The sequence below is a fragment of the Felis catus genome, chromosome D4 (assembly GCF_018350175.1).
Source record: "Felis catus isolate Fca126 chromosome D4, F.catus_Fca126_mat1.0, whole genome shotgun sequence".
NCBI lineage: Eukaryota > Metazoa > Chordata > Mammalia > Carnivora > Felidae > Felis > Felis catus.
The window spans coordinates 81,919,269-81,931,722 of NC_058380.1; the positions used below are offsets into that span (position 1 = coordinate 81,919,269).

Below are 12,454 nucleotides of genomic sequence, written 5' to 3' on the forward strand. Positions count from 1 at the left end.
AGTCTGCATCTCACACAGGTTTCCCAGTGAAGCTGATGCCCAGCTCTGGGACCACATGCCGGGAACCACTTCACAGAACAGGTGAGGTAAGTATTGACACTGCAGAGGTGAGGAAACAGAGCTTCAAGAAGGCTGGGTACCGCACCACGAGCTGACAGGATTTGAACCCAAATCTTTCTGGACTCCCAAGCCCATGCTGCTTACACTACATCTGAGTAAGAGATTAATACTCAAGGATTTTCCCATTCCATGTCCATTTTATTTTGGAATCTCTGTTCTTGAAAGGCAAAGTTAAGGTTCTGTGAGTGCATATTTTCATTTCTGATTGGAACGAGAGATAGTTTCTAAAAACTATTTTACAAATGCTCCTGTCCCTTCATCCAAGAATTCCTCTTCCAGAAATCTATACTAAGAGAACTATCCAAAATATGGCTCAAAATGCAAAAATGCTGAGTATTTTAGTGAAAAACTGGGAATCTAAATACCCCATATTAAGGAACTGGCTAAATAAATCATGGCATATACAAATGATGGAATATTATGAAGGCATTAAAAAGTATTTATTTAGAATTTTTATAACATGTCAAATTATTTACGGCATCATATTAATAAAATAGAACACGGAACTAAATCCAATAAGCTCTCAATGTTACTAAAAATAGTGAAAAAGGACTGAAGGAAATAAACAAGAACATTGACAACAGTTATCTCTGCTTCTTGTACACTGTCTACAATGAGTTTTTTAAATCAGAAAAACCATGCACTTTCTTCTTACTGATTAACTACAACAGATATTTGTGAGACCCTTCTAGTTAGTCAATTCCTGAATAACCAGGAAAAGCAAAACTGAATTCTAAAGCTAATCTTTTCATTCCAGATTACATTTTCCCTGACCTTAGAATGTACACCGTTTTAAGCAAAAAAAAAAAAAAAAAGAGGAGGAAAACATTCAAATGACAATCATTATTATAAATACAAATACAAATAGAAAAAAAAAAAGCCTAGAAAGATTCCTGTGAAAATGATAACGGGAATCATTTTTGGTTGGCGGAATTATAGGACTCGTAAAAGCTCTTTTTAGCTTAATTTTTATCACATTTTCTACAATGGACACCTACTACTTCTGTAGTAAAAAGTCTTTGCTGTTTTTCAAGAGACAACCACGAAGTAAATCACAGCACATCTACGCAATGGAATATCAAGAGCCATTTTTAAAATGTGGTAGACTAGTAATAACATGAAAAAAATTTTGATACATATTAGCTGACCATACTATAAAACAGTATGTTCAGAATGATCCCATTGTTTTGTTTAAAAACAAACAAGCAAAATGTCTATGTATACAAAGAAAATACGTTGGAAGGAAATATGCCAAAATATTAATAGTGTTTTACCCTAGATGGTTGGATGGGACATTATTCTAACTTTCTTATTTTCACTTTGTATTGCGGCAAATTTTCCTCTGTTGAATATTACTTTTCAAATATGCAAAAAAAAATTTTTTTTAAAGCTACATTAAACAAAAAAGTCACATTGTTAAATAAGAGAGAGAGAGAGAGAGAGAGAGAGAGAGACAAAGAAATTAGCAAGAGGATCTTATCCAAAGATCCTCCAATTTCAAAAGGCTTCCCAGCTCCAACCCAGCTCTGATGTTTTTAAATCAAGCTGGCCTTCCAGCATCAGGAGCACAGTCAGCCTCAATCCTTCCTCCTATTTAAGACTTAGTAACGTTTCAGCAGGACACTGGCTCCCACAGCAAAGGTCACCCCTCTTGATGGGGCAAACATCATTGTCTGGAACCTTTAAACAAGACCCCGGTAGAGAACATCTGATTACAAGTAAATACAATTTATAATCACTGATGAAGGGGACACACTATTTATGTTGCAAATAACACACTAACTATAGAATTATATTCCCAGGCCTGGCAGAGACCTCTGAGATCATCTGAAGACAATTTCCAGGACACTGTCTTTAGGATGTTATGTAAATATTGACTAGAAACAATAACAGAGATGTCATGCTAGAGAATCTTAAGTAAACAGTTCAAAAGCCTGGTTTCCTGTTTATACAGTTTGAAGTCACTTTGTACTGCTAGCCACAAGGTGATTTAGCATTCCAGTTTAATCTAAGAATTTCTTGACTTTACATATAATAAAAGGGACTACAAAGAACAGCTGGAAAGCCACACAACACAGGAAGGAACAAAAACAAATCCACAGACATGTGTCTTCCAGCCCAAACAAGGAGAAATCTATGCAGCTAGACTATCAGTTCAATCTATTTCCAAATCACTGTCCTCGCTGTGACAGGTGGCAGAGTTACACACAGACGTGAGCACCAAGACTTCTTTTTCTGGGAGCAATCCAAATTCCTGTAGAAAAGCTTCGAGGTCCACAGCAAAGAAATCTTCCCCCAGCTGGTCAGTGACACGAACAAAATTGCCAATCAACTCACCCCCCTTGTAGATCAGCAGGGCCGGAAGGGCATTCCTGGTGAAGCGACTGCTGGCCCCAATAACTGAGCTCTTCACCCGGCAGAATTTGACAGCTGGGTACTCGGCAGCAAGGCAAATCATGCAGCCGTTCATGGCTTCGGTCCCCGGAATGCCGTCCTCATAAATATGGACCATGATGAGGGTGCTTTTCTGTTCTTTATCGATCATCTCTAAAAACCCTTCTCCACTGGGGATCTCAAACACCTGCTTGAACTGGGGCCCCTTGTGAAGCTGCTGCCGCATCTCTTCCATCCTCTGCTTCCGGTACTGCTGTAGAAACTCCTCGTCATCTCGGTCCTCATTCATCATGGCAAACTCCTTCAGAGTCATCTGCAGGACGACCAGCAGGTGAGCAGAAGAAACACAAACTGAACTCTGTGATAATAGTTAACATGTACCGGGACACGTGGGTGGTTCAGGTGGTTGAGCAACTGACCTCGACTCAGGTCGCGGTCTCATGGTTTGTGAGTTCGAGCCCCCCAACGGCCTCTGTGGGGACAGTGCGGAGCCTGCTTGGGATTCTCTCTCCCTCCCTCTCTCTCCCTCCTTGACTTGCACACGTGCTCTCTTTCTCCCTCTCAAAATAAATAAATAAACTTCAAAAAAAATAGTTAACAGGTACCACATGCTTATGTTACGTGAGCTCAGTACCATGCTAAGTGCTCTGTATGCATTAAAGCTCACAGAATTCTTACGATAACCCCACTGGGAGGGGATTTCAATTGCCCCCATCTTACAATTGAGATTCAAAGACTTGAGATTATCTGCACCAGTTCACGTAGGTACAAGCCCAGAATTCAAACTGGATTTTTAAAAAATCTAGTCTTTTGGGGCTCCTGGGTGGCTCAGTTGGTTAAGTGTCTGACTTTTGGTTTTGGCTCAGGTCACGATCTCACAGTTCATGGGCTGGAGCTCCACATGGGGCTCTGTGCTGACAGCATGGAGCCTGCTTAGGATTCTCTCTCTCTCTCTCTCTCTCTCTCTCTCTCTCTCTCTCTCTCTCTCTCTCAAAAACAAATAAATAAATTAATACATATATATATATATATATATATATATATATATATATATATAGTCTTTCAGCTACTGTATTATAATGTCTCTCCCTCCAAACAGACATCAATTAATATCACTTCATGAACTTGTTTCTTTTGGTCAGTCTCGACAATAGATTATTTTATCTACTGTTTCATTTTTGTTGAAAAGACAACACGATACTAAGGAATTTTAAAAATTTAAGAACACTCGTAATTCTTGCTCTGCACCCTCCCCACACACACACACATACATACAAAAAACACACAGTCACACTCTCTAATACCGTATTTTGCTTTTTATTACCAGGCACATGTTGACATCATTTTTGCTTTTTTAACAGCAGTTGTGGATGTACCAATTAAGCTATAACCTGCTCTTGCCACTTGGCATTATTACATCACAAATAGTTCCCCCTGCTTCTCAATGATTTTTTATAGAATGACGCGTACTGTGCCATATTTTGCTTGACTTCCCCTTTTCTGGCACTGAGCTGGTTTCCAGCTCTGCTCTGCGGTATACAACCCAGGAGGACAGGGACAGAGCTGCTCTCAACCACCCCATGCGGTCATGTGTTGCTTTATCTGCTCTAACCTCAGCATAAGGAAGCACTGTGAGCAGCGGGCACACAGCCCTGCTGCCAGCCCGAGACACAAAAGTTGTCTTCCTTCTCTGGGCCTGGTGCGGCAAGACATCCCCACACCTGGAACAAAGCCTACCTCTGCCCAGTCCGGCACCGATCAGACGGTGGAGGCCGGGGACCACAGTAGAGCAGGATGGACATTTCTGCGTCACGGCCAGCACAGCACTGTCCTTCTTCCCAGCCCCCTGCTCCCAGCTTTCCCATCTACCTCGGCCCATCAGAGTGCCTCTGAGCCATTATGGTCAGAAAGTCTAATGCCCTGAAATCCTCCTCCTGCTCCAGGCAAATAACTCCTCATTTAACCCTCTTATCTGCTCCCTGATCCTGGCTGGCATTCCCAGCCAAGAGCTGCTTTGGGCTACAGCCAAATGATCTCAGGCACTCCTTGACATTCACCCATGTTCAGAGGGCAGGTGGAAGGGGAAATAAAAGGTCCTTTTGATACAGGGCAAGTAACAGAGGGTCAGGGGCCTATTTCCAAGTATCTTCCAGAGTGTCCATTTGCTTCTACTGTGTTGCCTTGTTAAGAGTAAATTCTCATGAATAGGCTTCAGGTGAAACAGAGCAGCACCATGGAAAGAGGAAAAAAAAAACCTGGGTGAGAATCCCAGTGCTTATGAGCATTTACTAGTTAGATGCCCTGAGCCAAGTCCCCTCTCCTCTCAAAGCATCGGTTTCATCATCTGTAAAACAGGGATAAAACCACCAACTTCAGAGGGTTATCTCTGGCCCAAGGTAAGACTTCCATAAAGCACTTTGAATGGGCCAGGCAATGCGGGGGCCTTTGTACCCAGAGAGCACTGTGAGGTAGAGGGACTGACCTCACCGGACCCCTGACAAACCAGATTCAGAACAGAAGACACACCCCCACCGTCTCCAGTAGCAGAGCTGAGGTTCAAACCCCAGTGTGTCCGAGTTAGGACATGACTCTACTTCCCCTGACACTACACAGCTCTGTGGAGGCCAAATCAAACACCTGCACCTCTTGGATCACTGACCCCAGTTGCAACAGCCAGGAGCGTTTCTCAGAGAGGCCCGGGGGTCTGCTAATTACCTTCCCACTGATCTTCTCCTGGAGCTCCTTCTGTTGGCGTTGCTCCTCCTCTTCGTCCAGATGGGACCTGCAGGTCATTGACAGCTTCTTGATCAGCCGTTCCATTTCCCGGCACTGCTCCTCCCTTTGCTCAGTCTCCAACTGTTTGAAGCGGCGCCAGTCATTTATCACCCCTTTTGGACCTGGGTAGATGGTGAACATGGAGGTGACCAAGAAGAGCAGGCAGAGAATTACGGACCAGCTCACATCGGTCTAACGCTTGCTCCGCCGACTGCACGGTAACGCTCACGCGGGGCAGCATGGTCCACGTAGTGATGTCCACTGCAGCGTGGCTTGCAATAATTAAGGGGCCGAGCTAAAGGCCCGACATTATGAGGTGCACTAAATAAGTTATGACTTATCTACTCAAAGGAAAATGAGGCAACTCGTAGAAAGAATGAGGTAGCTATAGGTTTTCTTGCCATAAAAGATGTTCAAATACATTAGGTCAAAAAAAAAAAAATAAAGAGCAAAATGCAGAACAATATCATGGTATGACCATCCAATTTTTAGAAAAGGAATTGCCTGTGTATGTACAGATATTTACAGGTATTCGTATATGTGCACGTACATTTGTATGTTCATAGAAAAAGGACTAAAGAAGAATAAGTCAACCGTTAACAGAAGCTGTCTCTAGCTAGTAGGCTCCAAGAGGACTTGTGAGACAGAACTTCTATTTTTTTCTTTCTACCTTAATACATTCTGTATTACCTGGATTTTTATAACAAGATTGTGGCAGGTTGTTCTGTTATTCAAGTTACCCCCAAGCCTCCCTGCCCCTTGCCATGTAACTTGTAGGACCTCTTATGGGATGAGTACATGCATCCCCAGCCCACTGATGTTGGGTTTGGCCACGTGATGTGCTTTGGCCAATGGATTCTGAGCAAAAGATTTATGAGCCATTACGTTTCCAACAGCCCTCTCTTGCTCGCTATACCTGGTCATGAAAAGGCATGTCCCGGTCAGGGGCTGCTCTTTCAACCCTTCCCTAGAATGACAGGACATATGAAGCAAAAGCAGGGCTGCTGACCCACACGAGCAGCAAGTAACACATTTGAGAAATACACCTTCACTCTCATGAGCCACTGAGATTTGGAGGCTATTTGTTACTTTAGAAAAAAATAAAAAAATCTATGCGAGAAAAACTTTAAAATGCTACCAAGAAACACTAAGGCCTGGAAATGGAAAAGCAATACCATATTCCTGACTAGGAAGACCCAACATCACAAGGGTGCCAACAACCCCTAAATTAATTTATATATTTAATGTATTCCCATGTGTGCACATTCCTAAATTTGCTTTGGAAAAATAAGAAAGCAAAAGTTGAGGGGTGCCTAGCTGGTTCAGTCAGTATAGCACGCAGTACCCAGTCTTAGGAACTCTATCCCATGTTGAGGGTAGAGCCTACTTAAAAAAAAAAAATTGTGGGAAAATGATGGCACAGAAGAGTACTGAAGGTCAACCAGCCCCACCATGTACTAAACATGTAACAGAGTAATTAAAAACAGTGTGATGTAGCACAGTAAAAAACAAATCAATGAAAGAAACTACAAAGTATAGCTAAAGATAAAAATATAAACAGAAATTCAATACATGATAAGACTGACATTTCAAAGCAATGGAGAAAAGACAGCTAATTCAATAAATGGTGTTGAAATAGTGGGTAAAATATGAAAAATACTAACGTGAAGCCCTGCCACATACCTTGCACCAAAATGAATTCCAGATTAATCAATATTTAAGTGTAAAAAAAAATCATAAAAGTATTTTAAAAAGGCATGGAAGAACTTTTTATAATCCTGGAGTGAAAAAAGACCTTTTCGGTAAGAAACTAAATTAAGAAACTATAAAATAATGCCTTCAGGTACATAAAAATAAAAATTTTCTGCCCAGAAAAGAACACAAAGTCAAAAGACAAACCACAAATTGGTAGAAATATTTACAGCTCATACCACGGATTAGTTTCCTTAAAACAAAGCTCCCTAAAAAGAAAAAGACCAGGGGCGCCTGGGTGGCGCAGTCGGTTAAGCGTCCGACTTCAGCCAGGTCACGATCTCGCGGTCTGTGAGTTCGAGCCCCGCGTGGGGCTCTGGGCTGATGGCTCAGAGCCTGGAGCCTGTTTCCGATTCTGTGTCTCCCTCTCTCTCTGCCCCTCCCCCGTTCATGCTCTGTCTCTCTCTGTCCCAAAAATAAATAAACGTTGAAAAAAAAAAAAAATTTAAAAAAAAAAAAAAAGAAAAAGACCAATCACCAAATTTTAAGAATGAGCAAAGGACAGGAAACTCGCTCTTAAAATTATAAAAGATGGGGCGCCTGGGTGGCTCAGTAGGTTAAGCCTCCGACTTCAGCTCAGGTCATGATCTCACAGTTTGTAAGTTCAAGCCCTGCGTCAGGCTCTGTGCTGACAGCTCAGAGTCTGGAGCCTGCTTTGGATTCTGTGTGTGTGTGTCTCTCTCTGCCCCGCCCTCTCTTATAAATGAATTAACATTTAAAAAAAAATTGTTTTAAGTTATAAAAGAGGTTCAGTGTCCCTCTTGAAAAGGTAGGACATAAAACTTCAGTGAGTTACCATTTGTCATCCATTGAGGATGGCGAAGATCACAAATTCTGGTGACACAGTAGGAGGGCAAGTGTCTGGGGAAAAAACACATTGCTGGTTATAGATAAACCAGTGCCACTTCCACTGACAGCGATTTGGAAATATTAAAATGTAAAAGTATAAATATGCCATTTCTAGGAATTTATATTAGAATTGGTATATATTGGTATACATTTATACCAATATATGCATACCTATGACTTAAGTGACATCAAACAACTATTAATTTGAGAAGCCGGATTCAAAAGCAGGTCTGTGTTTACTGTGTGTGATCGGTCTGTGCATGCTGTGCACAGAAGTCTGCACTGTGCACCGAGATGGCCAGAGCACACCCAGGGAAATGCCGACAAAAGGTTATCTCTGGAAGTGGGACTGGAATTAGACAGCAATGATCAGGAGACTTCTGACTGATACATATTTAATGGACATTTTTTTAAACCTGTTCCCTGAGCTCAGGGATTTCCAGTACCTGTGTTGACTGAGATGCCTTCCCCTGCCAACTCTGCATCTGCAGGCATCGAACTGCCGGCCAGGGCGCCACTGCCTCTGTCCTTGTCCTCGTGGTCGCTGTCCTCATCCTCACTGCTGCTGTAATAGTACTGGAGCTTCTCCCCCAGCAGCTTATCATCCAGGGTTGTCATGGCTCCTGAGAGAGTCAACGTATCAGGCTCTTTGCTGACGTGACCCAGACAGACATGAATCGGATGACTAGGGGCTCACTTATGCTGAGATCCTGCTATTTACAGGACCCTAACATTGACTTTTTTCATAAGCAGGACCTCAACAAATCCATACCATAATTGTGCTCTTTTTGTAGAAGGTAAAACTAAAGCCTGGATAAGGGAAGCTTCTTTGCCAAACTTCACAGCAAACGGTGGAGCTGGGATCAAACCCTAGGATGCCTGACTCCAAGAGACTGAAGGTGTGAGTCACTGTCTTCTGTAAACCATATCCTGTACTGTGTTAGCTAGGAGAAATCTGCTTACTGATTGGAGGTTTTATCTACACATACTTTTAGGTTTTTCTACCAACTAAGACTGCTGGGTCATTGAAAGTTGGGTAAGAATCCTCAGGAAAACCTCCAAACAGCAGCATCAAGAGCATGATGCTGAGTCACTGTCTAAGCCAATCACTGATCTGTCTCTTGCCCTCAACATCCCCAGTGGATGGATGGGCTCTGAAAGCCCTACCAACTCTGGTTAAAAGAAGGGCCCGTGATAAGATTTTACTAATTCCCAAGAGTTTAAAGGACAATGGTTAGAACCAAGAGCCTGCATCAGAAGAAGCCAGGGGCATTTGGAGAGAGAGGTGCAGCTTAGCCCCTCACAGGCCAGCTTGCCTTTCCAGCAGGGAGGGTGACAACTCTAGTCCTCTAAGTATGGAAATACTAGGATCCCTTCATTAAAGACTTATCACCCGGACTGTTAAACTCCGTTACAAAGTGGCTCTCCCACCCGTCAGGGGGCCTTGAAAGCAGGGACCTCCAAGGCCTAGCACAAGGCCTCCGCACAATTCACTAAGCACTTAAGGACACAGCTTGGATCGGACGGGAATGAGAGACCGCAGTAGAAGGACAGAGAAGGTGCACAGGAGGCAGGGTTTACTGAGACAAACGTGCAGGTACGGGGAGGGGTGGAGGTTTCGGGGAAACAGAACCAAACTTAAAGAGGCTGGCGACTCAGGCGGTGCAAGACCAGCAGAGAGACCAGGTAGCGGTGTGCTAGGTGAGGGCGGGGCCTCTGAGGAGGATGGAGCCAGGGCGGGCCAGTGGAGAGGTTCCCGGAGGAGGCGGGGCCAGAGAAGGGCGCGAGGAAGGCGGGGCCTGGGCGGAGTGGGGCTGAGCTGGAAAAAGCGGAAGGGCTCTCGGAGGAGGCGGGCTCGTGGAGGGGCGGGGGGGGCGGAGCCAGCGGAAGGGCGGTGGAGGGGCGCGCGGAACCTTTGGGGGAGCCTGGTGGAGGTGGGGCCAGAGGAGGAGGCAGGCAGAGAAGTTGCAGAGGCCTGAGGGTCGAGGGGGATCACAGACATCACCGAGCACCGGCATTCCATCACCTCCCACACGTATTCCATGCCCGCCGCTTCTTCCCGACTGACCTCGGTGCAGTCACCCGGCCTAGGTCAGTCTGGACGCCTTCGGGCTGGCAGCTTCAGGGACTTCGAAGGAAGGGAGCGCTCGGGTGAACGAAGAGAAGTGGGTCGGCGCCTTGAGCACTAAGAGAAAAGCCGCCGGAGTCCCGACTGCGCGGACCAATGAGGCGGCCTTCCTGCGGTCGGGCAGACACGCTGCCCAATTAGGAAAAGCCTCCTCTGGTGGTTGAAGGAAAGGCTACGGGTCCTCCTTTGGGACAAAACACCTCGACGACAATAATACATTTCAATTTGCTTTGTTTTACTTTAAATGAAAAGCTACACTGCATATACCCAATTCTGAGTAGTAAGAAAAGTTTGTTTAGTTATCTTTGAAGTTTCTGAAATCATTTTACATGTGTTTTTCATTGGTTCTTAATAACATCGCGACTCTTATGACAGGCTCAGACGTTAATTTGCCCCAAAATTAAAAAAAAGCCCGGTCCTTGACAAAGCTATGTGAATTCCTGAACTGGATTCTAGAACAGAAAAAAGGACACGAACGGGACAACTAACGGAATAAGGTCTATTAACGATAGTAGTGTATCAACAGTTTTAATAATTGTACTATGGTTAAGATGTTAATCTTTGAGGATTCTTGGTGAAGAATATAGGAGAACTCTATGCTACTTTTGCAACTTTTTTTAAAACCTAAAATGATTTCAATTTCTGAGTCCTTATTAAGGTGTCCAGTACACAACCATAAAGTAGAAAGCTTTGTGCAAATTGAATCCTTCAAAACATCCTAAAACAATACACTCTAAAATAGGGCTCTTAATTTGACAGAGAGATTCTCAACTTGCGGTTCTACAACCACCTGAAATTGTCTGCAAGTTTATTATACAGGCCCATTTTTCCGAGAAGCTGTTTGTTTAGACTATCAAGACTGAGAACTCCCCTCCCCAAATTTAGGAAAAATCATCCCATGGACATCCTATGGTATGTATGTATGTATGTATGTATGTATGTATTTATTTATTTATTTATTTTTGTATTTTTGTTTGCAGAGTGAATAATCTTACCTTAATCAGATCGGTGTGAACAATTAACCAACTGGAGGATGCTTGTGATTTGCTTTAAGTGACAAGCCAGCACCCAGCAACAGAGCCTCTGCATGGCCCATTACCTGTAAACATCTGTTAAATGAATGCTAGATGGATGCTTTGCTTTTAATTTTCTTGACATCTCCCTGAAGCAGGGATCTTCTTTATCCATGGACTGTCCTTTGTCCTTCAAAATTCACTTTAAATTGAAGGCTGTAATCCTCAGTGCTTCAAAGATCCTTGTTTCCCTGGGCAGGTTACCCTCCCACTCATTAAGAGAAGAAATTCACATCTCTTTCCCAAAATATGCACCACTCTCTCCTCTCTCCTGGCTCAGTTTACGACCTTGATTCTTATTTTGCCTGAAAAACAGAAGCAATCAAAAGGGACTTGCACTTGAGGCCACTGTGAGAATATACCCACAACCCTTGCATCTCCCATTCCATGGGCACCCATTCGTGACAGAGCACCCATTCCATGAATCACTCCTGCAGTGAATCCTGCTCCTCCAGCCTAGTAAAGGACTCTGTTCCTGCAATTACCTCCTCTCTGACTCCCTGCATATTCAAACTTCCTTTCTACAGTGTGCTAATATGCTTTCCTGGTTCTCTTCCAAAAAAAATCCTCTCAGATACCATTTTCCACCGTTCAGATAGTTAAATATCGGAAACTTTGACAACAGCATGACTGGGGAATGCATCGCTGGTGAGGTGTAAATTGATACAACTCTTATAGATGAGAAATATCTGTCAATATTAAAAAATATATACCTTTAGTCCAGTGACTCCACTCCTGGAAGTTCTTCCTATAGATATACTTGCATGAACATAGTATTTCGTTGAAAAAAAAAAAAAAAAAAAAAAGGAAGGTGGAGAACATTATGTATTAGTTTCTTGTCTTTGCATAAAAAAATATGGACAAATAGGGGCACCTGGACAAATAGGGTGGCTCAGTCAGTTGAGTGTCCAATATCAGCTCAGGTCATGATCTCACAATTTAGGGGTTCAGGCCCTGCGTTGGGCTCTGTGCCTACAGCTTGGAGCCTGGAGCCTGCTTTGGGTTCTGTGTCTCCCTCTCTCTGCCTGATCATGCTCTATCTCTCTCTCAAAAATAAATAAACATTAAAAAAAATATGGACAAATAATGTTATTTGCTTATATATGCATAAAGAAAAGCACTGAAGAATACATAAGAAATAAAATAGTTATCTTTGAGAGACAGAGGCAAGTCAGGAGTGGAAGACTTTTTAGATATGTTTATATGTGTATGTTCTAGAGTTTAAGAATAATTTTTTTGTAGTTAATACTCCCTGAAGTTGTCCCTTCTGGTGCATTTTTTTCTCTTAAATTTTTTCTTAACATTTTATTTTTTTGAGAGACAGAAACAGAGTGTGAGCAGGGGAGGGGCAGAGGAGAGGGAG

The 12,454-nt window shown here is 43.2% G+C and overlaps 1 protein-coding gene across 2 annotated transcripts; it reads right to left on the reverse strand.

Annotated features, from left to right (window-relative positions):
- Positions 1-536: 536 nt before the first annotated feature.
- On the reverse strand, positions 537-10,167 carry PDCL (phosducin like). Of its 2 annotated transcripts, none has more exons than XM_011288455.4 (4): positions 9,917-10,167; positions 8,337-8,513; positions 5,230-5,411; positions 537-2,827 (listed from the first exon to the last, which is right to left on the reverse strand). In XM_011288455.4, exons 2-4 carry the CDS (start codon positions 8,506-8,508, stop codon positions 2,276-2,278), a joined length of 906 nt encoding a protein of 301 aa, XP_011286757.1. In that variant the 5' UTR covers positions 8,509-8,513; positions 9,917-10,167; the 3' UTR covers positions 537-2,275. The 2 variants fall into 2 exon arrangements, with proteins under 2 accessions (XP_011286757.1, XP_006939506.1); XM_006939444.5 differs by having other exon boundaries at positions 9,959-10,164.
- Between the last annotated feature and the right edge of the window lie 2,287 nt (positions 10,168-12,454).

Bases quoted from the DNA above. Each gene is read 5' to 3' on its own strand.
- PDCL (XM_011288455.4), bottom strand. From the start codon at position 8,508: ATGACAACCCTGGATGATAAGCTGCTGGGGGAGAAGCTCCAGTACTAT. The intron at 5,412-8,336 runs GTACTGGAAATC...CCATCTACCCAG, and splicing joins AGGCATCTCAGTCAACACAG to GTCCAAAAGGGGTGATAAAT. The intron at 2,828-5,229 runs GTAATTAGCAGA...GTCGTCCTGCAG, and splicing joins AGGAGAAGATCAGTGGGAAG to ATGACTCTGAAGGAGTTTGC.